We start from the raw sequence: 27,721 nt of genomic DNA on the forward strand, positions 1-27,721 counted from the left end.
ATCTCACATGTCTGAGTTTGGTTAGGGAGCGTGTGTCACATGTCTGAGTTTGGTTAGGGAGTGTGTCTCACATGTCTGGGTTTGGTTAGGGAGCGTGTCTCACATGTCTGAGTTTGGTTAGGGAGCGTGTCTCACATGTCTGAGTTTGGTTAGGGAGCATGTCTTACATGTCTGGGTTTGGTTAGGGAGCGTGACTCACATGTCTGAGTTTGATTAGGGTCTCCCCCTTTTCCAGGGTTGGTAGGGAGGGTGTCTTACCTGTATGGGTGAAGTTAGGGAGAGCGTCTCACATGTCTGGGTGAGGTAACAGAGAGTGTCTTACCTATCTTGGTGAGGTTTGAGAGAGCGTCTTACCCGTCTGGGTGAGGTTTGGGAAAGCGTCTTACCTGTCTGGGCGAGGTTTGGGAGAGTGTCTTACAAGTCTTGGTGAGGTTTGGGAAGTGTCTTACCTGTCTGGGTGAGGTTTGGGAGAGCATCTTACCTGTCTGGGCGAGGTTTGGGAAAGCATCTTACCTGTCTGGGTGAGGTTTGGGAAAGCGTCTTACCTGTCTGGGCGAAAGTTTGGGAAAGCATCTTACCTGTCTGGGTGAGGTTTGGGAAAGCGTCTTACCCGTCTGGGTGAGGTTTGGGAAAGCATCTTACCTGTCTGGGTGAGGTTTGGGAAAGCGTCTTACCTGTCTGGGTGAGGTTGCGCCACATGGTGTCAGGAACCTTGTTGTTGTTGTTGTAGAAGATGATGTAGGAGGTGATGACGCCATTTGGTGATGCTGGTGGTTTCCAGTGTAGTTCCACAGTGCCAGGAGACACCACAATCCAGGTGATGTTGGTGGGGGCACTGGGGACTGGTGGAGAGAAACACCACAGTTACATCCTTTCATTTACATTATTCGACTTCCACTCAACACCACATTTACCTCCCTTAGATGACATTATTCGACTTCCACTCAACACCAGTTACCTCCCTTTCATTACATTATTCAATAGCACATCCATCCAGTACTTAAAACTGACCACAATTTTAAGTATTCAGTGCTGTCATTTCTTATCACCATGACTTACGCTTATGTGTGGACCAATATTTTCAAGTAGGTGACATTTAGTGCGGAATGGAGTGTTGATGTGTTCCGCTGGGAAAGGTATATGGACAAGTTGGACAGAATTTGTGTTTTATTGTAGTTGAAAGGCCAGACTGTACCCCTATCTACATGGATTGGCTGGTGTTAGCCTGGATATTGTTTTAAAAAATATAAGGTTACTATAGAAGTCTATGGAAAAACATTTGGTGTTGTGTAAGATTCAACTTCCACTCAAAACCAGTTACCTCCCTTTCGTTACATTTATTCAACTTCCACTCAACACCACAGTTACCTCCCTTGTAACACATACACCTAAATTTCCAGTAAGAAGCTGTAGTATAACCAGGTATGGTGTTGAGTGAGTATGGCTGGACCCTACTTTTCACTCTACTTTTTCTGCTACAAGCCTGCTATGAACAAAGACATGACAGACACTGACCAACAAGGATAAGATGCCCTGGAGCAGAGAAGGCAATGAGCAGGCCCATATGGTTTGAGACAGGTAGAGCAGGCGTAAGCTAGTGCACATGTACTGCATGATGATGAAACAGATTCCGCACATAGCTGCCCGAGGATAAGACTCCCAGGGCAGCAAGTTGGTAATGCACTACACTTGACCACACACAACCTGGGACCCTTCGCTCATGATGACAAACACCAGTGGGCGGAACTCATACATGCAGTCAGGTCAGTGCTTAACTTATCTTTGTTTGCCAGTAGTCTGCTAATTGTTTATATACACTTACTGTCTTCCTGTGTCTGGGCGATGAGAGGACTGCTGACCTTGATGTCGTTGTTCTGGAAGTGTGTACGCACAGTGAATCTGTACTTGGTGAATGGCTTCAGTCCAGCAATGCTGACACTTGGAGAGTGGCTGAAAACAGTGAGAAAGGAAGATTTCAGACCACAATATTTCACATACACGACATCATGAAGTGGTTTTTGGTGGTAGTTTCTTGCTTAATGCCGAACTTGCTATATGATGGCAGTCTGCAAGTAATTGAGTCTGGAGCAGATAATCCAGTGATCCGCATCATCAGCATTGAGCTATGCAACTGGGAAACAATGACATGTCAGTATGTCTGGACCAGATAATCCTGTGAGTCTGACATGTCCTGGTATATAACAATGGCTGTTCAGTCGTGCTTCACAAAGTTAAAAAATAAGACTCCTAACTGCGTCGGCCGTTGTAGAATTGGTCTTCATTAACCCATGCTTGTTGTAAGAGGCAACTAAAGGGATCTAGTAGTCAGGCTTGCTGACTTGGTTGACATATGTCATCGTATCTAAAATGCACATATCGATGCTTATGCTACCGATCACTTGATTTTCCGTGACAAACCTGATTGTTAACAGACCTTTACTGGAATATTGCTGAGTATGGAGTTGAACAAAAAACAAACAAGAGCTAGTTTTATGCTAGCCAAAAACCATGGGTGTAGAAGACAGTATGCGATTATGACCCATCAGCTGATTTTGATCAGCCTGGGGAAGAAGTTGTTATACCACCTGGGATACTTGGTTATGGGTGAACTAGTGAAGGGATGTTGTCAATATTATCGAGTGAAGTGACGTGAACTGGGTAGGTGGGTGAGTGAGCAAACGAGTGAGCAAGTAAGCAATTGAGGAAGCAAGTGAGTGGCCAAGCAAGGAAGTGAGTGAGCAAGTAAGCGAGGAAGTCAGTGAACAGGCAAGCAAGTGACTGAGCAGGTAAGCGAGCGAGCAAGGAAGGGAGAGAGCAAGGAAGTGACTGAGCATGTAAACGAGCTAGCAAAGAAGTGAGCAACTGAGTGAGCAAGTGAGGAAGCGAGTGAGTGACCGAGCAATGAAGTGAGGAAGCGAGTGAGTGACCGTGTAAGAGCAAGCGGGAAAGTGAGTGAGCGGGCATGGAATTGAGCGAGTTAGTGAGCATGGAAGTGAGTGAGCAAGCAAGCAAGCATAGAAGTGAGTAATGAAGAGAGCAAGCATGGAAAAGAGTTATCGAGTGAGGAAGTGAGCGAGCAAGCAAGCAAGAAAGTGTGAGTGACAGAGCGAGTGAGTGAGTACTTCAGCAATATCATGGCATGTCAGAATTTATGCATGTAGCAGATATTTACATTTTGTAGAAACTAACAAAAATGGCTATGGTACTGGTAAACCTAGAAAACTACACTGGGCTATCTGGGATTTGAACCAATCACAGTCTTGTGGCACACTAAAATGACTCTACACTCTGTTGGGGAACACCAGAAATGGGCTTCACACATTGACCTGGAATGGAACGCAGGTCTTCAGCAAACACTTTAACTACTATCCCACACTGACAAAAAGCAGTCACAAATCTACAATCACTTTGTGGAACACATCTTTGATAATCTCCTGGGTATACACTACAATAAATCTCCACTTTAACAGGATGCATCCACGCCTCGGCCCGATGATTTTAATACCTCCCTTGGCAGTTTTTTTATATCCAATCAGGTGTCTACACTGGGACATTGAGCATACCAATCACAACTCACTTTCACATTTTAAATGATCTAACTAACAACTTGATAACACAGGTACTCAAAAAGATGTATAAAGAGTTATTTGCATATATTTTTTTAAAGTTTCAGACCTGTCAAATTGTCTGTATGACTTCCCCAAATCTGAGTCACACTGAGAACACACCTTCTCGGATGTGACCACAATATTTGTTGACACTGGCAAGCTTGGCTGTAACGGCAGCTTAGCTGATTGGCTGCTGTGAGAATGCTGAGCCAGCAAAGGGAGATAATAAAATTATTGGACTGAGCCATTGATGCATTCAGGGTATAGTACATATTTATTGTAACATATACCCAGGATATTATCGAGGATGTGTAGGATACTGTCAAGCAATGTCACAGGAAGGAAAGAAAGGGAACATACCTCTTCATACAAGTCTGGGTTTTCCCCATCTCTATCTGGTAGCAGACGTCATACTGTTTGATTCTGTGAGGAGAGCCGGGCTGTATCCACGTCAACAAGATGGTCGCTGCATTCAGCGTCCTGGCATTCAGGACCTCAGCTGCAAACACAGGACCATCTTCGGTTGTCCGAAACTCCATGGCAACCGGACCTGATGATTCTCCATTTCCCTTTGCAGTAAGTGTCACTTCATACTCTGTGCTGTTGTCTGAAAAAGGAGGATCACTGTGTGAAGGAAGGATGTTGGTAATACTCTCCTACTATCCTGGTAATATCAGATGTACCCATGTAGAGGAAAGAACATCGGCTAGTGAGGAAAACCTTAGTACCTACCAAGGTCAGATAGTTAACACCTTTCGGTGAGCACGTCGGTGAGGGTACATGTACTTACCTAGGTCAGTGAGGATGTACTGGTCAGCTGGACCTGCGATGGTGTCGGTGTGCAGGACGATGCCTTCACTCTGCAGGCTCCTCAGTTGAATATGGTACGTTTCCACCTTGCCAAGTGGATCGTCGATGACCCACTTGACTATTGCCACAGAGGCATTTGAACGCATGATTTGCAGATATGGAATCGGAACTGAATGCAAGGAAAAACGCTTGGTGAGTGAGTGAGTTTGGTGTCAAACTGCTTTTTCAGTAATCACATGAGTGAACTTGACATGGAGACAGAATGTCCCAAGGTGAGAAAGGTCTTGTACAACAAAATTTTAGTTGTCAAACCAAATTTCAAGCCTGTCCAATTGGTTGTCTAAACAAACAGAATAAAAATTAGACCACCTTTCTCGGACTGCTGCCTCAAATATGATATTCATTCTACCATACACCTTTACCCTGTAAATCACCCAGAACATCCAGGCCACCTTTCTCGGACTGCTGCCTCAAATATGATATTCATTCTACCATACACCTTTACCCTGTAAATCACCCAGAACATCCAGGCCACCTTTCTCGGACTGCTGCCTCAAATATGATATTCATTCTACCATACACCTTTACCCTGTAAATCACCCAGAACATCCAGGCCACCTTTCTCGGACTGCTGCCCCAAATATGATATTCATTCTACCATACACCTTTACCCTGTAAATCACCCAGAACATCCAGGCCACCTTTCTCGGACTGCTGCCCCAAATATGATATTCATTCTACCATACACCTTTACCCTGTAAATCACCCAGAACATCCAGGCCACCTTTCTCGGACTGCTGCCCCAAATATGATATTCATTCTACCATACACCTTTACCCTGTAAATCACCCAGAACATCCAGGACACCTTTCTCGGACTGCTGCCCCAAATATGATATTCATTCTACCATACACCTTTACCCTGTAAATCACCCAGAACATCCAGGCCACCTTTCTGGGACTGCTGCCCCAAATATGATATTCATTCTACCATACACCTTTACCCTGTAAATCACCCAGAACATCCAGGCCACCTTTCTCGGACTGCTGCCCCAAATATGATATTCATTCTACCATACACCTTTACCCTGTAAATCACCCAGAACATCCAGGCCACCTTTCTCGGACTGCTGCCTCAAATATGATATTCATTCTACCATACACCTTTACCCTGTAAATCACCCAGAACATCCAGGCCACCTTTCTCGGACTGCTGCCTCAAATATGATATTCATTCTACCATACACCTTTACCCTGTAAATCACCCAGAACATCCAGGCCGCCTTTCTGGGACTGCTGCCTCAAATATGATATTCATTCTACCATACACCTTTACCCTGTAAATCACCCAGAACATCCAGGCCGCCTTTCTCGGACTGCTGCCTCAAATATGATATTCATTCTACCATACACCTTTACCCTGTAAATCACCCAGAACATCCAGGCCGCCTTTCTCGGACTGCTGCCTCAAATATGATATTCATTCTACCATACACCTTTACCCTGTAAATCACCCAGAACATCCAGGCCACCTTTCTCGGACTGCTGCCTCAAATATGATATTCATTCTACCATACACCTTTACACTGTAAATCACCCAGAACATCCAGGCCACCTTTCTCGGACTGCTGCCTCAAATATGATATTCATTCTACCATACACCTTTACCCTGTAAATCACCCAGAACATCCAGGCCACCTTTCTGGGACTGCTGCCTCAAATATGATATTCATTCTACCATACACCTTTACCCTGTAAATCACCCAGAACATCCAGGCCACCTTTCTCGGACTGCTGCCTCAAATATGATATTCATTCTACCATACACCTTTACCCTGTAAATCACCCAGAACATCCAGGCCACCTTTCTGGGACTGCTGCCTCAAATATGATATTCATTCTACCATACACCTTTACCCTGTAAATCACCCAGAACATCCAGGCCACCTTTCTCGGACTGCTGCCTCAAATATGATATTCATTCTACCATACACCTTTACCCTGTAAATCACCCAGAACATCCAGGCCACCTTTCTCGGACTGCTGCCTCAAATATGATATTCATTCTACCATACACCTTTACCCTGTAAATCACCCAGAACATCCAGGCCACCTTTCTGGGACTGCTGCCTCAAATATGATATTCATTCTACCATACACCTTTACCCTGTACATCACCCAGAACATCCAGGCCACCTTTCTGGGACTGCTGCCTCAAATATGATATTCATTCTACCATACACCTTTACCCTGTAAATCACCCAGAACATCCAGGCCACCTTTCTGGGACTGCTGCCCCAAATATGATATTCATTCTACCATACACCTTTACCCTGTAAATCACCCAGAACATCCAGGCCACCTTTCTCGGACTGCTGCCCCAAATATGATATTCATTCTACCATACACCTTTACCCTGTAAATCACCCAGAACATCCAGGCCACCTTTCTCGGACTGCTGCCTCAAATATGATATTCATTCTACCATACACCTTTACCCTGTAAATCACCCAGAACATCCAGGCCACCTTTCTCGGACTGCTGCCCCAAATATGATATTCATTCTACCATACACCTTTACCCTGTAAATCACCCAGAACATCCAGGCCACCTTTCTCGGACTGCTGCCTCAAATATGATATTCATTCTACCATACACCTTTACCCTGTAAATCACCCAGAACATCCAGGCCACCTTTCTCGGACTGCTGCCTCAAATATGATATTCATTCTACCATACACCTTTACCCTGTAAATCACCCAGAACATCCAGGCCACCTTTCTCGGACTGCTGCCCCAAATATGATATTCATTCTACCATACACCTTTACCCTGTAAATCACCCAGAACATCCAGGCCACCTTTCTCGGACTGCTGCCTCAAATATGATATTCATTCTACCATACACCTTTACCCTGTAAATCACCCAGAACATCCAGGCCACCTTTCTCGGACTGCTGCCTCAAATATGATATTCATTCTACCATACACCTTTACCCTGTAAATCACCCAGAACATCCAGGCCACCTTTCTCGGACTGCTGCCCCAAATATGATATTCATTCTACCATACACCTTTACCCTGTAAATCACCCAGAACATCCAGGCCACCTTTCTCGGACTGCTGCCCCAAATATGATATTCATTCTACCATACACCTTTACCCTGTAAATCACCCAGAACATCCAGGCCACCTTTCTCGGACTGCTGCCTCAAATATGATATTCATTCTACCATACACCTTTACCCTGTAAATCACCCAGAACATCCAGGCCACCTTTCTGGGACTGCTGCCTCAAATATGATATTCATTCTACCATACACCTTTACCCTGTAAATCACCCAGAACATCCAGGCCACCTTTCTGGGACTGCTGCCTCAAATATGATATTCATTCTACCATACACCTTTACCCTGTAAATCACCCAGAACATCCAGGCCACCTTTCTGGGACTGCTGCCCCAAATATGATATTCATTCTACCATACACCTTTACCCTGTAAATCACCCAGAACATCCAGGACACCTTTCTCGGACTGCTGCCTCAAATATGATATTCATTCTACCATACACCTTTACCCTGTAAATCACCCAGAACATCCAGGCCACCTTTCTGGGACTGCTGCCTCAAATATGATATTCATTCTACCATACACCTTTACCCTGTAAATCACCCAGAACATCCAGGCCACCTTTCTGGGACTGCTGCCTCAAATATGATATTCATTCTACCATACACCTTTACCCTGTAAATCACCCAGAACATCCAGGCCACCTTTCTCGGACTGCTGCCTCAAATATGATATTCATTCTACCATACACCTTTACCCTGTAAATCACCCAGAACATCCAGGCCACCTTTCTCGGACTGCTGCCTCAAATATGATATTCATTCTACCATACACCTTTACCCTGTAAATCACCCAGAACATCCAGGCCACCTTTCTGGGACTGCTGCCTCAAATATGATATTCATTCTACCATACACCTTTACCCTGTAAATCACCCAGAACATCCAGGCCACCTTTCTCGGACTGCTGCCTCAAATATGATATTCATTCTACCATACACCTTTACCCTGTAAATCACCCAGAACATCCAGGCCACCTTTCTCGGACTGCTGCCTCAAATATGATATTCATTCTACCATACACCTTTACCCTGTAAATCATCCAGAACATCCAGGCCACCTTTCTCGGACTGCTGCCTCAAATATGATATTCATTCTACCATACACCTTTACCCTGTAAATCACCCAGAACATCCAGGCCACCTTTCTCAGACTGCTGCCTCAAATATGATATTCATTCTACCATACACCTTTACCCTGTAAATCACCCAGAACATCCAGGCCACCTTTCTCGGACTGCTGCCTCAAATATGATATTCATTCTACCATACACCTTTACCCTGTAAATCACCCAGAACATCCAGGCCACCTTTCTCGGACTGCTGCCTCAAATATGATGTTCATTCTACCATACACCTTTACCCTGTAAATGACCCGGAACATCCAGGAAAAGGATGATTCGACTTACACGAGGAGATGAGCCTGGAAGTGCGGATGCTAACCCATGGCCACTGGGCATCGGAGAGAACTGGATACCCTTTCCTAGTCCTGGCCAAAACCCGAACATAGTACTCCTGCTCTGGTAGCACATCTGGAACAGAAACGTGTCACACTGTCAAAATGTTATCAAGAGACTCATATTATTATGTCCACAGATCATACAGTGTCCACAGGAATATCTACAGCCACTTTGGTTACCATAACAACATCTACAGTTCCTTCCGTCTCCTTAGTAACATCTACAGCCAATTTGGTTACCATAACAACATCTACAGTTCCTTCCGTCTCTACAGGAATATCTACAGCCACTTTGGTTACCATAACAACATCTACAGTTCCTTCCATCTCCAAAGTAACATCTACAGCCCATGCAGTTTCCATAGTAGCACGGACCATTCAGTTTCCATAGCAACATCTGCAGTTCCTTAGTTTCAATATTACCATCTACAGTCCATTCAGTTTCAATGGTAACAAACACATTCTGTAAGTTTATTGTGTTGCATTGTTCGACATCTGGAAGCTCTGATATTCCCCAGTAATCAGAACAGTATTTGGTGACAAACCTCTGATGGTGTAGGAGGACTTAGAGCCATCAACTGTATCAACCATCTCTCCTGAATCCCTAGTCTTGTAATGCACCTGGTACTCAGTGATGACGCCATTTCGCAGGCTTGGCAACATCTCCTTCCATTCCACTACGATGGCGTTGGGTGTGGTGGTCGACAGGATAATCTCAGGAGCAGCTACTGGAACTGAAGCAGGCAGTACAACAGTGTAGGATCAACTTCACAAAATTTACTCTAAGAAATGAGAATCAAACACACCCTCAGTGGAAAGCATCAGCCTATGAAGATCCGGATAGAGCCCATCTTCAGCAACCAGATATTTAGAAGTTTTTGAGGTGAAACACACCTCTCACTTTTGAGACTAAGTCCAAAACATTTCCATGGGCAACCAGATATTTAGAAGTTTTTGAGGTGAAACACACCTCTCACTTTTGAGACTAAGTCCAAAACATTTCCATGGAGACCAAGAAAATAATAAATCACGAAAACCTGTAAGTAGCAAAAGGCACCACTTTAGGTTCCGATTGATATATCTACCAAGATTTGCAAAAAAATATAGAACAGTTTTTGAGTTCTGCTCTGGAAACGAAGCTCATCCCTCCATTTTGAGACTAAGTCTGAAACACTTCCATGGAAACCGAGAAAATAATAAATTACAAAAACCTGTAAATAGCAAAAGGCACCACCTTAGGGTCTGCCACACATATGTACCAAGTTACACTGACAGATATTAAGAAGTTTTTGAGTTCTACTCCGGAAACGAAGCTCATCCCTCCATTTTGAGAAACATTTCCATGGAAACCGAGAAAATAATAAATCACAAAAAATGTAAATACAAGAAGGCACCACTTTGGGGTCTGCAACACATATCTACCAAGTTATGCAGAAAAATACTGAGCAGTTTTTGAGTTATGCTCCGGAAACGATGTGCACCCCACCATTAGACTAACACCAAAATGTTCCATGGGAAAACAAAAAAAATTACAAATGCCGAAAATCTGTAAACAGCAAAAGGCACAACTATAGGTTGAGATCATTATATCTATCAAGTTTGGTCTAAAAATATTGAACGGTTTCCGAGCTATGCTCCGGAAACAAAACAATTACGGACGGACGAGGCGTCGACTATATCCCCCCGTATTACATGCCAGGGGGATAATAATCATATCCAGACCAGACAATCCAGTGAACAACATCATGAAGATTATTGACAAACTTACATTGCTTAAGACAAATTCTAACCTGCATCTTCATGGGTCAGTTCTTTTGAGTTTCCGAGGTTTATATCTCACCAAGAACTTGAAGGATGACATAACGCCACTGGATAATTTTATTAAATTTGAAATGGTCAAACAACGGCAACTTCTGGGCAAATTGCCCAGTAAAGTAAATCGAACCATGAATTTATATACATACTGGACATACAAGGGACTAAGACTTAAGACATCAACTTACGATCCTCAAGTGTTTGGACTCGGACGTTGACTGAGCGCGGGCTGGCTCCCTTCTTGTTGAAGGCTTTGACGTACACAGAGTAGTTAGTGAATGGCTCCAGCTCCTCCATGGTCGTGTTGAGGATCGCTTCCTCGCCGTTCACAAAGCCAGTCCCTAGAGCCTCTGCTCCTACAAAACACAACAAGCATTTGACCTCAAACCTGAACGTGACGAACACATCCTGACATGGCCTTAGCCCTTCTCAGTCAGCTAAACAACAAGCTCTTGACCCAGAGCTCTATATAAGGCAGATATTTGTGTATTTTACTAAAAAAAATAGTCGCATTTACTCAGTTAATTAAAAATCTGGGAGTACAAAATATGCATAAGAATTACTTAGAACCCAACAGTTCTCAAATACCTTGCGTACTTTACCCAAAGAACAAAATTGGCCTGCGTATGGATAATGCACCGTGGAGTCCAAACTCTACAACAACGTTAGCAAATGTTACGTCATGCCTATGTATACATATACTATAATAGCCACTGTCACTGTTTGTTTCTCAGTCAGCTAAACAACGAGCACCTGACCTCAAAGCTGAACACATCCAAACATGGTCTCAGCCATATCACTCTGTCATTGTGACATGACATCACGATTCTTCTGTTACATTGCATTCTACATGCAGCGATGACGGGTAGCCAGCCTATGTTCGAAAAGTAGGTATGTGTTTGTTGCCCTCAATTTAATGACTTGGTAATAAGCAGAATAATATACTTGGGCCCATAGCATACTGTGTTTATGACACTCATAGCTTTGTATCCCTATATGTCTCGCACTCACTCGGGAAATACCAACATTTAGGCACTCATGTCGTAAACATGAGTGAGTGAGTGAGTTAAGTTTTACACTGCTTTTACCAATAATCCAGCAATATCATGGGCGTGGGACACCAGAAAATGGGCTTCACACATTGTACCCATGTGGGGAATCGAACCTGGGTATACGGCGTGACGAGCGAACGCTTTAACAACTAGGCTACCCCACCGCCCCTCGTAAACATGGTATGAGCAGGGCACTCATACAACATCCTCAACATCTCTGTATCCTGTCCTTTCAAATTCAGTAAGAAGTGATTACAAACTAGCATGGAACTTAGTCCACAGAATGCAATAACAAGCTGTGTGTAAAATTGCAAGACAGATCGGTCTCAAGATTTTTCTCAAGAATAGAGATGATCTACACACCACTAAGAGTTACATACCACTGACAGCTACACATCACTGAGTGCTACATGCCACTGTGATCTCCATATCACTGAGTGCTACGTATCGCTCAGGACTACATACCACTGATAGCTACATACCACTGACAGCTACATACTACTGATAGCTACATACCACTGATAGCTACATACCACTGAGGGATACATATAACGGAGTGTTACACATCACTGATGGCAATGTACCACTGAGAGCTACAAACCACTGTGGGTTGCATACCATTGAAAGCTACATTCCACTGAGAGCTATGTAACATTGAGGGCTACATAGCACTGAAAGCCACATTCCATTGAGAGCTATGTGACACTGAAGGCTACATAACACTGAAAGCTACATTCCATTGAGAGCTATAGGACATTGAGGGCTACATAGCACTGAAGGCTACATACCATTGAGAGCTATAGGACATTGAGGGCTACAAAGCATTGAAGGCTACATTCAATTGAGAGCTATAGGACATTTAGGGCTACATAGCACTGAAGGCTACACACCATTGAGAGCTATATGACATTGAGGGCTACAAAGCATTGAAGGCTACATTCCATTGAGAGCTATATGACATTGAGGGCTACATAGCACTGAAAGCTACATACCATTGAGGGCTACATGCCACTGAGGGTTATAGGATATTGAGGGCTACATTGCACTGAAAGCTATATACTATTGAGGGCTACATTCCACTGAGAGCTATAGGACATTGAGGGCTACAAAGCACTGAAAGCTACATTCAGTTGAGAGCTATAGGACACTGAACGCTACATACCATCGAGAGCTATATGACATTGAGGGCTACATAGCACTGAAAGCTACATACCATTGAGGGCTACATGCCACTGAGAGCTATATGACATTGAGGGCTACAAAGCACTGAAAGCTACATGCCACTGAGAGCTATAGGACATTGAGGGCTACACAGCACTGAAAGCTACATTCAATTGAGAGCTATAGGACATTGAGGGCTACACAGCACTGAAAGCTACATTACATTGAGAGCTATATGACATTGAGGGCTACGTAGCATTGAGGGCTACATTCCACTGAGAGCTATAGGACATTGAGGGCTACACTGCACTGAAAGCTACATTACATTGAGAGCTATATGACATTGAGGGCTACGTAGCATTGAGGGCTACATTCCACTGAGAGCTATAGGACATGAGGACTACACTGCACTGAAAGCTACATTCAATTGAGAGCTATAGGACATTGAGGGCTACACAGCACTGAAAGCTACATTCCATTGAGAGCTATAGGACACTGAGGGCTACAAAGCACTGAAGCCTACATATCACTGAGGGCTACATAGCACTGAAAGCTACATATCACTGAAGGCTACATACCATTGAAGGCTAAGACTGTGACAACGTAGGTGAGGATCGGCAGGTCAGGTGGTGACTCAGACTTGTTCCACTGGACGAAGATCTTCTTGCTCGTGAGAGCATGAGCCTTCAGCCCTTGTGGGGGTTTAGGGGAACCGTCTGCAAAAATGATAATTCATTCATCATTGTCCATGCTAGTTTTCTCTATCAATATATAACCAAGATATTCAGCATTCTTTGCCTCACAATGTGACCACTTGGTACAATGGATGCCAAGAATAAAAAGGTGATAAAAGCACACACTTGTCTACAATAGAGAGAGCGAGTAGAGTTTTATGCCACTTTCGGCAAATTCACAGCAGGGAGACATGAAATGAGCTTCACACACGGTACCCCAATGGGAAACCAGGGTTTTCGACACGCTTCAAGCACATGGCTACCCAGCCTTATCTGCACCAGACATTCGCGAGACTGAGTACTTTATCACCATTCCCTACTTACTGTTTTCGAAGATCTCCAGTCTGGCGAAGGCTGTGTCCCTCCCCACACTGTTCTCTGCGACACACTGGTAGTACCCATCATGCTTCAGCTCCACATTGTAGATGACCAATGAACTTGAGCGGAACTGAATCAGCAACAACAGATGGTAAACACTCACTGTTCACCGAAATATTGTCAATACAGCAGCACACATTTTGAACATAAAAGGACAAACTCCGATATTTTTTCTGTGTTCAGGCTAGCAACTACTGAAACGTTAGCATCCCTATGAGTGAGTGAGTGAGTTTAGTTTAACGCTGCACTCAGCTGTATTCCAGCTATATGGTGGTGGTCTGTAAATAATCAAGTCTGGACCAGACAACATGAGCATCGATCTGCACAATTGGGAACGGATGATGTATCAACCAAGTCAGCGAGTCTGACCACCTGATCTACTTAGTCGCCTCTTATGACAAGCATAGTCACCTTTTATGGTAAGCATGGGTTGGTTGCTGAAGGCCTATTCTACCTTGGGACCTTCATGGGTCAGCATCACTACGGACTTGTGCTGCCCGTTCTTAACACTTGTTAAGCCCATTCATCAATCCGTGACTTGACTCACCTCAAACGGTTGCCCTGGCTTGATGAGTTCCCCATCCCGATACCAGCGTACCTGGGCCTCTGGTAAAGCATCCACCTCACATTTAAAGATGACGGTCCTTGCCCGCGGCCATCGCTGCATCTGCGGTGGCGTTGTGATGATTGGAGACACTGAAAAGTGACACAGGATTCATACACAGATTCAGGAGCACGATATTAAGTTTACATTGTTCTGGCTTGTTTGAGCCATATCGGCATGATCAAGTAGATATGTGCTTATCGATACATTCAAGGTGACATGCAACTAAAAAATCTAACATTACTAACTATTATCACTTATTCATGATATATAAAATGCACTGTTGATTAAGAAAAAACAAATAAACAAAGGTACAGTCGCAAATCAAAAGTGCAATATTTTGTACTTGGATTTAAATCCTTCGAAACGAAGCAGCCGCAATACCGAACCCAGTCAAAGCTGGTGGGTGTGCACTCAAGTGTCATTGGTTCATTTGTCAATACGTTTAGCTGGCTCTTTGATTATGACATATAAGCCCGATAGGTGCTAATTTCAAATTGCATGCGGTGAACAACTGAAGTTGTGTATTGCATAATTGTCATTAGCAGACAGGCAGCCAGACATATAGGTGTCAATAAACCAGACACTGAGTTTTCTCTGTCACAGAGTTTGCTTATCACAATCAACATGTTTTTTTAAATATAACAAGTAGATTATTTATGAAGCTACAGAGAACCTATTCACAGCGCATGCACATCACAGCTGTTGAAACCACTTTTTCTCCCAGCGCTGGAGGAAAATGAGTGAATCGTATGAACTCCAATTTCACAGGCTTTTCTGTCATCGCGTTTATTTTCAACTTTAAAGATTGAATTGGCATTTTTACTTCATTTCATTAAGTGCATACTGAAAGGTATCAGATCTGCTAATGTATATCCAGGAGATTATTGGCATGTGTATGCTGGAGATTATCAGCACGTATGTGCCAGAGATTATCGGAACGTATACCCTGAAGATTTTCTGAATGTATATCCTGGAGATTATTGGAACGTATAAACTAGAGATTATCAGAACATACACCCTGGACATATCAGAACGTATACGCTGGAGATTATGGAAACAAATTGTATGCTGGAGATTACTGGAATATATACCCTGGAGATTATAAAGGACTCACTGTTGACTGTAAGAGTCACATGTATGCTGACTTCCTTAAAGCCCCGACTGCTGGCTGTGCAGATGTACACCCCTGCATCCTCTTTCTGCACTGATCGGATCTTGAGGTTTCTGTGGCCAACGTAGGAGACGTGTTGACTAAGGTGTTTATGATCTGAAATACGACAACACAATGAGTGAGGGAGTCATGGTTCATACCATTTGCAATATTCCGGTAAATAAATGCAGGCAAATTATTCCTTCACTTATTTTACAATTGTGATAAGTACAGTCTTGACCAGACAATGCACTGATTGATATCATCAAAATTGACCTACACAAACTGAATGCAAGTTTGACCACTTGATCATGTAAGCTGCCTCTTATCATTGGCGTTGGTTGCAGATCTAGCCCACATCTTCATGGGTCTGCCCACGATCATGAGTTATAATGTTATAATATCCTTAAGCAACATTCGAGTAACATAATGATAGGGACAATAAAATGTTGGCCAAGATTGTAGACACACTGACTGACTGGTTTAGAAACAGAATCCTGAAACTATCCCTCCCGTGGACGGACGGACGGACGGACAGACAGACAGGTTCATCATTAATTGAGGCATAAGGCCCGTAATATACTCCTAAAAAAAGTAGGGGAACTGTACTTTCAATGTACGATTGTGGAAATTGGGAGATATATGAATCAATGTTGATACAATAATAATGGATGTTTTGAAAATGCATCACCACATGGATTTCATTCAAAGCAAAGCTGTTCTTTCAGTTATCCCCCTTGTCAGGTGACTTGAGTGTTACACGAAAATTTCAGGTTAACAATTTTCAGTCAGTAGTGAGTGATTTGAACCCCAAAACCCTGACGCAGATGCAAGAAAATTATTGGACAAAAATGGTCTACAGTGACTATCGATCTGCCTGTCATAATGACACCCCATGCACATGTATGAGGCTCCCACGTTGTGCACGTGCTTCCAATGCAGTGTGTGTGGGTGTGGTGATAACATGAAATGATGCTGTATACACAAGATGAATGTCATCGTAGCATTACTCAATGGGTTTTCTTTATACCAGACTTCGAAGTTCAGGTTACCCTAATTTTTTTTAAGAGTAAATATACATTTGGCAAAATGCTGAATATGTTCATGAAAAGGTGTTCAAGGTTGTGGACGCAATTATTCATGACACACTCAGCAATACTCAAGTTAATATGTAAATATAGTCGAGTCTGGACCAGACAATCCAGTAATCAGTATTACGAGCATCGATCCTAGCAACAGGGATACTGATGACATGTCACATAACTCAGTGAGTCTGACCACCCGATCATGTTTGTTGCCAGTGACAACAAGCACGGTTTGTTGAAGACCAATTCTCACCCAGATCTTCACGGCTAAAATCATTGTCGATGAGAATGACAAATTTGTGTTACATTTATTGTCACATGTATGTACAATATGTTCCTGAATTTTGACATCACGTAACTCACCCTGTCGATGCCAGGTGACATTGGGCAGCGGTGCACCATCAACCAGGCACTCGAGAATGGCCGTCTCACCCGTTTTCGTTGTCACGTTTAAGTTGCCGTCTATAATTCTTGGTTTTCGTCTTGCTCCGCCTGAAATTGATCCAAATACTTATCAGACAAATCATAGATGATAGTAAGAACTGCTTATTTACAGGTAATACCTAAAGGTCAGATACTGAAAACTCGTCCAAAGCTCTGCAAAAGTAGTCACAGTGTGGAGCCTATCATCTATCACCAACACATACAGGGTTTCCGACGGCATTTTTCACAGCTGGACAATGTGACTAGCTAGCAATTCAAATACCAGTCATTATAAATTTTACTGGTCAAGTAATCATGCTTTTCATTGTTCGTGACACCTTGCACCCTAACAACCAATCCGAACTGCTGAGGGTACAGCAATGCGTCAATGCCACTATTGTTATCCTGGGTTGTTTTTTTTCCTTACACTGCTATTTTGTATTTGACAAAACCACAGTTAATGTGAAAACATACTTTTTCTTTTTTATGAGAAATGTAAATTGAGAGAGATGGACATGGTGACTGACAGTCTTTGAAATTACCGAAAATCTAATCTTGTACCAAAGTCCCGTATCTACTGGATAACAGAAACATTGCATAAAGATGGGATTTTGGAAGCTCCTCCAATGGGCACTGCAAAGGGACAGTCACTGTGTGGAGCTTAGTATTTGTCACTAACACATCTCAGGAAAACTGCTGGGTTACTTCCCTTTATGAGAAATGCATCACTATTCAGCTGTGATTGGATGATTTCGTTTAAAATGGTTGTGCTTGTTTTAATATACCGTATATTACCGTGTATAAGCGGACCCTGTAGTTAAGCCGACCCCCTAACTTGACCCTCCCAAATCGGTGTCAAAATGGTATGTTTTGTGCATAAGCCTACCCCCTGCATCAGCCTTGGATGTAAAACGTAAGTGAGAATAATATCTAATAAAGATTATACTGACCATTATTCTATAAATCCGTGTTTGTTTTCCGTTCAATTTCCACAAAAATACCTTAAAACTGACAGAATTAGAATTATTAACTATTTTTCCCTATCTTATTGTAAAAAATTCTCATATACGTGCATCATTAAGGGGTCCATATCATCAAGTTGTCAAAGAGCAAAGTAACGATGTTTCGGGGACTCCTATCGCTTGATCATGTATAACAAAGTGGCTGTAATAGTTGTAAACTTTCTAGCAGGTGTACCACTGACGGCCTGTAAAATACTTTAGTGAAAATGTATCTCATAGATAAGCCAACCCCCTTCTACAGCCAACTTTTTTTGGTCCTCAAAATTCGGCTTATACGTGGTAATATACGGTACATCCAACCAGTAATTATAATGCAACATACCTTTCAATATAAAATGCCTCCTTTTTAAACATGATTACTTTCGCTGATTCTGACCACAAGTATTTCCAAGCTGACTTTCATGCGGAACTGGTGTTGGTTTGTTTAGGGATCATAATTTATCAATGTAAGCGCTAATAATTCTTGTGACCCCCTTGAATTTCTGTATAATTGAAATTTTGTATAAAGTAAGTGACCCCACTGCCCCAAAACAAAACTGATCCCCCCTCCCCCCACCCAACCATTAATTATTACTGGTCCCTTACCTTCCTGTTCTTGCAAAAGAACTGGTTGAGGTAGCAATTTTATGTATTTTTTTGTTGTTGTTGTTATAATAGCTGTTAAAAGCTTAACTAAATTTTCTAAAAGATAACAATGATATTGATGTCTGAAATATTTGGTTTTGAATACCGCCATATAGCTGGAATATTGCTGAGTGCGGCGTTAAACTAAACTCACTCACTCAGTTTGAATAAGCTATATTCCATCACATTAAAGTGGGCTACAGAGTTAGCTCCCATTATCTGGTATCACTTGTGAATACATGAAACCACACCAAGTCTAACTCACCTGTTTTGACTGTGAGGGCGGCTTCTCTACTGTGCCGCCAGCGAATTGTGTCGATGACATCGGGGAGCGTGTGCAGCTCCCCGTGAGAGGTAATGCATCGGTAAAGACCCGTATCTTCTAATGTGAGATTGTTTACCTGAAGAACTCCAGAGCGGAATACAATATATCTGAAACAAAAAATGACATCAAATGACAATGTGCGATTTTGAAACTTACAATCTTCACCATGCATGATCAAAATGGCTGGTGCATGTTGCCTTTAGGTTGCACCCACAGCAGATAAATCCTCCAACATCTGACAGCTCGTATGTCATCTCATCATCGTGTGTTTTGCTTGGGAAGTAAGTAGCCAACAGGCAGCTTGGGTTATCCAGAATAATGTGTTCGCACCTTGAGCATGCACAACTGCATAGAAACTGGCCATCTATAAGGCTGTATAAAAAAATTTAAATGTTTCTCTTACACGTTTTGTTAAGAGGACTTTCTTTTAATTATTTTTTTTGCTCTGAGAAATACAGCTTGGGAAGTTCAGCACGTGTTAATGAGTTGTAGATTCATTCACACTCATTCTTACAGACACTCATTCTTATAGTGGAGAAATGAATGATCAGGATAGGGTCATGTCAAAATTATTTTTTGTCAAATGGCAATAAAAATTGTCACGCGCACAAAAAAGTGACGCGCCGACACCCAATAAACACAGCTACTTGAATATCTTTGTGGTGACCTAATACCAGGTCAATTCATGTCCCAGGGTCACATTGATGAATTTTTTTGTTTAATACCTGTTTCGACAAAATCCAAAGAACATCATAGCAGAGGCGCACAAAAATGGGGCTTCACATTCTGAACCCTATTTGTGTGGAATCGGGCTGGTGTAATCACAGCTAACAATACCTGAGCTTACAAGACACTTACTTGTCACTATCTTGAGGTAGATCTGTGCGAGCTTTCTCCCATTTGAAGATTGGAGCAGGGAAAGCATCAATCTGGCATTCAAATCGGGCAGTGCCACCTACAAAAGCTTCCTGAGAAAGTGGCTCGCGTGTAAAGTTTTTTGCAACATCTGTAATGAGAGGAGAAGAAACAAATATGTAACTAATGTTGATATATGGTCACATAAAGCAGCATCACCTACACCTTGGGATGGTATAACAGACATAAAGCAGCATCACCTACACCTTGGGATGGTATAACAGACATAAAGCAGCATCACCTACACCTTGGGATGGTATAACAGTCATAAAGCAGCATCACCTACACCTTGGGATGGTATAACAGACATAAAGCAGCATCACCTACACCTTGGGATGGTATAACAGACATAAAGCAGCATCACCTACAACTTGGGATGGTATAACAGACATAAAGCAGCATCACCTACAACTTGGGATGGTATAACAGACATAAAGCAGCATCACCTACAGCCTGGGATGGTATAACAGACATAAAGCAGTATCACCTACAGCCTGGGATGGTATAACAGACATAAAGCAGCATCACCTACAACTTGGGATGGTATAACAGACATAAAGCAGTATCACCTACAACTTGGGATGGTATAACAGTCATAAAGCAGCATCACCTACAGCCTGGGATGGTATAACAGACATAAAGCAGCATCACCTACACCTTGGGATGGTATAACAGACATAAAGCAGTATCACTTACACCTTGGGATGGTATAACAGACATAAAGCAGCATCACCTACAGCCTGGGATGGTATAACAGACATAAAGCAGCATCACCTACAACTTGGGATGGTATAACAGACATAAAGCAGTATCACTTACACCTTGGGATGGTATAACAGACATAAAGCAGTATCACTTACAACTTGGGATGGTATAACAGACATAAAGCAGCATCACCTACAACTTGGGATGGTATAACAGACATAAAGCAGCATCACCTACAACTTGGGATGGTATAACAGACATAAAGCAGCATCACCTACAGCCTGGGATGGTATAACAGACATAAAGCAGCATCACTTACACCTTGGGATGGTATAACAGACATAAAGCAGCATCACCTACAACTTGGGATGGTATAACAGACATAAAGCAGTATCACCTACAGCCTGGGATGGTATAACAGACATAAAGCAGCATCACTTACACCTTGGGATGGTATAACAGACATAAAGCAGCATCACCTACACCTTGGGATGGTATAACAGACATAAAGCAGTATCACCTACACCTTGGGATGGTATAACAGACATAAAGCAGCATCACCTACAGCCTGGGATGGTATAACAGACATAAAGCAGCATCACTTACACCTTGGGATGGTATAACAGACATAAAGCAGTATCACCTACACCTTGGGATGGTATAACAGACATAAAGCAGTATCACCTACACCTTGGGATGGTATAACAGACATAAAGCAGCATCACTTACAACTTGGGATGGTATAACAGACATAAAGCAGCATCACCTACAACTTGGGATGGTATAACAGACATAAAGCAGTATCACCTACAGCCTGGGATGGTATAACAGACATAAAGCAGCATCACTTACACCTTGGGATGGTATAACAGACATAAAGCAGCATCACCTACACCTTGGGATGGTATAACAGACATAAAGCAGTATCACCTACACCTTGGGATGGTATAACAGACATAAAGCAGCATCACCTACAACTTGGGATGGTATAACAGACATAAAGCAGCATCACCTACACCTTGGGATGGTATAACAGACATAAAGCAGCATCACCTACAACTTGGGATGGTATAACAGACATAAAGCAGTATCACCTACAGCCTGGGATGGTATAACAGACATAAAGCAGTATCACCTACAACTTGGGATGGTATAACAGACATAAAGCAGTATCACCTACACCTTGGGATGGTATAACAGACATAAAGCAGTATCACCTACACCTTGGGATGGTATAACAGACATAAAGCAGTATCACCTACACCTTGGGATGGTATAACAGACATAAAGCAGCATCACCTACACCTTGGGATGGTATAACAGACATAAAGCAGTATCACCTACACCTTGGGATGGTATAACAGACATAAAGCAGCATCACCTACAACTTGGGATGGTATAACAGACATAAAGCAGTATCACCTACAGCCTGGGATGGTATAACAGACATAAAGCAGCATCACTTACACCTTGGGATGGTATAACAGACATAAAGCAGCATCACCTACACCTTGGGATGGTATAACAGACATAAAGCAGTATCACCTACAACTTGGGATGGTATAACAGACATAAAGCAGTATCACCTACAGCCTGGGATGGTATAACAGACATAAAGCAGCATCACCTACAGCCTGGGATGGTATAACAGACATAAAGCAGCATCACCTACAGCCTGGGATGGTATAACAGACATAAAGCAGCATCACCTACAACTTGGGATGGTATAACAGACATAAAGCAGCATCACCTACAACTTGGGATGGTATAACAGACATAAAGCAGCATCACTTACAACTTGGGATGGTATAACAGACATAAAGCAGCATCACTTACACCTTGGGATGGTATAACAGACATAAAGCAGCATCACCTACAACTTGGGATGGTATAACAGACATAAAGCAGCATCACCTACAACTTGGGATGGTATAACAGACATAAAGCAGCATCACCTACAGCCTGGGATGGTATAACAGACATAAAGCAGCATCACCTACAACTTGGGATGGTATAACAGACATAAAGCAGTATCACCTACACCTTGGGATGGTATAACAGACATAAAGCAGCATCACCTACAACTTGGGATGGTATAACAGACATAAAGCAGCATCACCTACAACTTGGGATGGTATAACAGACATAAAGCAGCATCACCTACAACTTGGGATGGTATAACAGACATAAAGCAGCATCACCTACAGCCTGGGATGGTATAACAGACATAAAGCAGCATCACCTACAACTTGGGATGGTATAACAGACATAAAGCAGTATCACCTACACCTTGGGATGGTATAACAGACATAAAGCAGTATCACCTACAACTTGGGATGGTATAACAGACATAAAGCAGTATCACCTACAGCCTGGGATGGTATAACAGACATAAAGCAGCATCACCTACAACTTGGGATGGTATAACAGACATAAAGCAGCATCACCTACAACTTGGGATGGTATAACAGACATAAAGCAGCATCACCTACAACTTGGGATGGTATAACAGACATAAAGCAGCATCACCTACAGCCTGGGATGGTATAACAGACATAAAGCAGTATCACCTACACCTTGGGATGGTATAACAGACATAAAGCAGTATCACCTACAGCCTGGGATGGTATAACAGACATAAAGCAGCATCACTTACACCTTGGGATGGTATAACAGACATAAAGCAGCATCACCTACAACTTGGGATGGTATAACAGACATAAAGCAGCATCACCTACAGCCTGGGATGGTATAACAGACATAAAGCAGCATCACTTACACCTTGGGATGGTATAACAGACATAAAGCAGCATCACCTACAACTTGGGATGGTATAACAGACATAAAGCAGCATCACCTACAACTTGGGATGGTATAACAGACATAAAGCAGTATCACCTACACCTTGGGATGGTATAACAGACATAAAGCAGCATCACCTACAGCCTGGGATGGTATAACAGACATAAAGCAGCATCACTTACAACTTGGGATGGTATAACAGACATAAAGCAGCATCACCTACAACTTGGGATGGTATAACAGACATAAAGCAGTATCACCTACACCTTGGGATGGTATAACAGACATAAAGCAGCATCACCTACAGCCTGGGATGGTATAACAGACATAAAGCAGCATCACCTACAACTTGGGATGGTATAACAGACATAAAGCAGCATCACCTACAACTTGGGATGGTATAACAGACATAAAGCAGCATCACCTACAACTTGGGATGGTATAACAGACATAAAGCAGCATCACTTACACCTTGGGATGGTATAACAGACATAAAGCAGCATCACCTACAACTTGGGATGGTATAACAGACATAAAGCAGCATCACCTACAACTTGGGATGGTATAACAGACATAAAGCAGCATCACCTACAGCCTGGGATGGTATAACAGACATAAAGCAGCATCACCTACAACTTGGGATGGTATAACAGACATAAAGCAGCATCACCTACAACTTGGGATGGTATAACAGACATAAAGCAGCATCACCTACAACTTGGGATGGTATAACAGACATAAAGCAGCATCACCTACAGCCTGGGATGGTATAACAGACATAAAGCAGCATCACCTACAACTTGGGATGGTATAACAGACATAAAGCAGCATCACCTACAACTTGGGATGGTATAACAGACATAAAGCAGCATCACCTACAACTTGGGATGGTATAACAGACATAAAGCAGCATCACCTACAGCCTGGGATGGTATAACAGACATAAAGCAGCATCACCTACAACTTGGGATGGTATAACAGACATAAAGCAGCATCACCTACAACTTGGGATGGTATAACAGACATAAAGCAGCATCACCTACAACTTGGGATGGTATAACAGACATAAAGCAGCATCACTTACACCTTGGGATGGTATAACAGACATAAAGCAGCATCACCTACAACTTGGGATGGTATAACAGACATAAAGCAGCATCACCTACAACTTGGGATGGTATAACAGTCATAAAGCAGCATCACCTACAACTTGGGATGGTATAACAGACATAAAGCAGCATCACTTACACCTTGGGATGGTATAACAGACATAAAGCAGCATCACCTACAGCCTGGGATGGTATAACAGACATAAAGCAGCATCACCTACAACTTGGGATGGTACAACAGACATAAATAGGATAAATTGAAACGTTAATTGACACCTACACTGTGGTGTTATTTGTTGTTATCACATACCAAGCTTTTGGGGAAAAAGACTTATTTTGCATCTTTTGAGAGAACATACATGAAGTCATATCACAGGGATGTGTCTGTGGTCAACAAATTGGATACTATATCACTGCAATGCAAACGTACTGATGAATTTCACTTTGAACAAAAAAGCAAATAGGATAAAGAGAAATTAAGATTGCGAATCCTTGTAATTTTACCTTGACAACTGAACATCTAAACCTCAGAATTTTCTTCAATGTAGGATAAAAGTTATTCAACAAATCATAGATTCAAATCGCTATTATTGGTTTGTATTACAAGGGTGTAGGCACAGTAGTTGGAACTGTTAAACAAATGCACATCCTGTATGTAATAAGTGCTCACTCAGATCAACCCTGCTTGTTACATTTAATGTGTATATCACCCCTTGTAATACAATATTTGTCATTGATTACACAGACAAAATCAAAGTCTACATCAACTTTCAATCACTTCTGATTCCTTCCTATGAAAACGGACAAAATGGCATTCATTGTATGCCATGAATTGCACATAAAGGAAAGTATCCTTAACTATCCAGGTAATATTCTCGATGGATGTTATGAGAACCACGGTATTTCTTTTTCCTTGCTGTTCCTTTGTATGTTGAAAATAGGACTTGCACGTACAATCAGTCCCGCTTATTGCCAACAGTTTAGCTGACCCATGAAGATCCGATCAAGAATTGGGTCTTCAGTTACCCATGCAAGTTATGTGTGGCAACTAACTGGACTTGATGGTCTGACTTGCTGACTTGGTGGATGCATGTCATCATTTCCCAAATGTATGAATCAATGCTCATGATATTGATCACTGGGCCACACCCAACAGACCACTATCATATAGCTGCAATGTTTCAGAGTGCAGCATTAAACAACAAACCATCCAAACAGTTTAGCTCCCAATACATATCTCAGTAAAAATACCAGTATCACATACAACACAATTATTGACCAATACCTTGCCTACATATTGAACAGTTAATATACAAGTCATATTCCCGAGGTGAGATATTTCCATTTCAGCTAACATTCTTGGAGTCCTCATTCAACTATAACATAAAGACCTTTCAAAACCTAAGTGCTTTTCAAGACTAAGCTGTCAAGCTCAGTACCTATTCAAGCCTCACTAACCCTGCCTTAAACCTTTCCAAAAAACTTTGAAAGAGTCGTCCTTCATTTATAGCTCATCCTGCCTTAGTGCATTGTGGAGAGTGTTGACACCAAGTGCATGTGCACTGGGTCAACACCATGGCCGTACCCGATGTGGTTAGAAGTATCATTCTCTTGAGTAATCACCAAATTGTGAAATGTCCACAGTGGAGAACTGTGAAACATGGCCCTTGAAGGAATCAATACTTCATTGATTCTGGCCATAGCAGGAACGGCAGGATTGGAACGTGCCAACCAACATTCTCCTAGTGGAGAGTGGGTGGGCCTGAGTGTTGTGACACACCCCGATCAACATTCTCCTAGTGGAGAGTAGGTGGGGCCTGAGTGTTGTGACATGCCCTAACCAACATTCTCCTAGTGGAGAGTGGGTGGGGCCTGAGTGTTGTGACACGCCCAGACAAACATTCTCTTAGTGGAGGGTGGGTGGACTAGAGTGAGTTAACATATGCTAGTCCATACTCTCTCAGAAGATGGTTGACAATGCCATGATGGAGTTATTTACAATACAGTATGGAAGAGTTTCACTACAATACATATCCTGACATGAGAGCAAGATGACATCAGTGCAAACTGCAATCCACACTGTCTACTCTATCATCACCTACACAACCATCATGACGAAAACCGATCACATGTGCAGCTCTGATATCATGTGACCAAACTCAGTGATCACGTGCACCTCTGTGATCGTATGTTTCACTAACTCGGCCTGTCTCCGATCAATATTCCATCTATATATAGCCCACGTAGGCAGCAAATCCAAACATAGCACTTCCTCATCTTGCAAACCGCCTCTTATACTGCACACCATTGCCAGCAAACCCCTGTCTTATACACCCTGCTATTGATTTTCAAGCTAAACGTAACAAAAAAATACTGTTGGATGTTTTTGCGCTGTAGTATTTCTGCATCACAATAAATAACACAGAATTGTTTCTTGCAACTGATGGATGGTGTACGATTAGTGGCAACACCAGGTGTCCCAGGATGTGTGTCAGTGCTCAGTCCAGGGATGACTGTTGATTCTTCTCTCCTAAATAGGCTGACAGGAACATCTAAACGAGGACTGACAGGAACATCTGAACACGGCTGACTGGAACATCTAAACACAGCTGACAGGAACATCTAAACAAGGGCTGACAGGAACATCTAAACAGGGGCTGACAGGAACATTTAAACAGGGGCTGACAGGAACATCTAAACGAGGGCCGACAGGAACATCTAAGCAAGGGCCAACCAGACCATCTAAACAAGGGCTGACAGGAACATCTAAACAGGGGCCAACTAGACCATCTAAACAAGGGCTGACAGGAA

At 42.6% G+C, this 27,721-nt stretch overlaps 1 protein-coding gene across 1 annotated transcript in view; it reads right to left on the minus strand.

Moving 5' to 3' along the window:
- The window catches only part of LOC137259287 (protogenin B-like), a 72,857-nt gene that overhangs the window by 11,298 nt on the left and 33,838 nt on the right, over positions 1 to 27,721 (minus strand). The window contains exons 3-16 of the mRNA XM_067796921.1: positions 20,238 to 20,385; positions 19,320 to 19,486; positions 17,349 to 17,477; positions 15,865 to 16,017; positions 14,691 to 14,839; positions 14,090 to 14,213; positions 13,610 to 13,747; positions 11,007 to 11,174; positions 9,549 to 9,737; positions 8,954 to 9,076; positions 4,399 to 4,587; positions 3,969 to 4,215; positions 1,823 to 1,950; positions 675 to 842 (exon numbers count right to left, since the gene is read on the minus strand). Of these exons, the coding sequence (XP_067653022.1) occupies positions 675 to 842; positions 1,823 to 1,950; positions 3,969 to 4,215; positions 4,399 to 4,587; positions 8,954 to 9,076; positions 9,549 to 9,737; positions 11,007 to 11,174; positions 13,610 to 13,747; positions 14,090 to 14,213; positions 14,691 to 14,839; positions 15,865 to 16,017; positions 17,349 to 17,477; positions 19,320 to 19,486; positions 20,238 to 20,385 (2,220 nt within the window). The remainder of the gene's footprint in view (positions 1 to 674; positions 843 to 1,822; positions 1,951 to 3,968; positions 4,216 to 4,398; positions 4,588 to 8,953; positions 9,077 to 9,548; positions 9,738 to 11,006; positions 11,175 to 13,609; positions 13,748 to 14,089; positions 14,214 to 14,690; positions 14,840 to 15,864; positions 16,018 to 17,348; positions 17,478 to 19,319; positions 19,487 to 20,237; positions 20,386 to 27,721) is intronic.

This window comes from Haliotis asinina, chromosome 13, assembly GCF_037392515.1.
Source record: "Haliotis asinina isolate JCU_RB_2024 chromosome 13, JCU_Hal_asi_v2, whole genome shotgun sequence".
Classification (NCBI taxonomy): Eukaryota; Metazoa; Mollusca; class Gastropoda; order Lepetellida; family Haliotidae; genus Haliotis; species Haliotis asinina.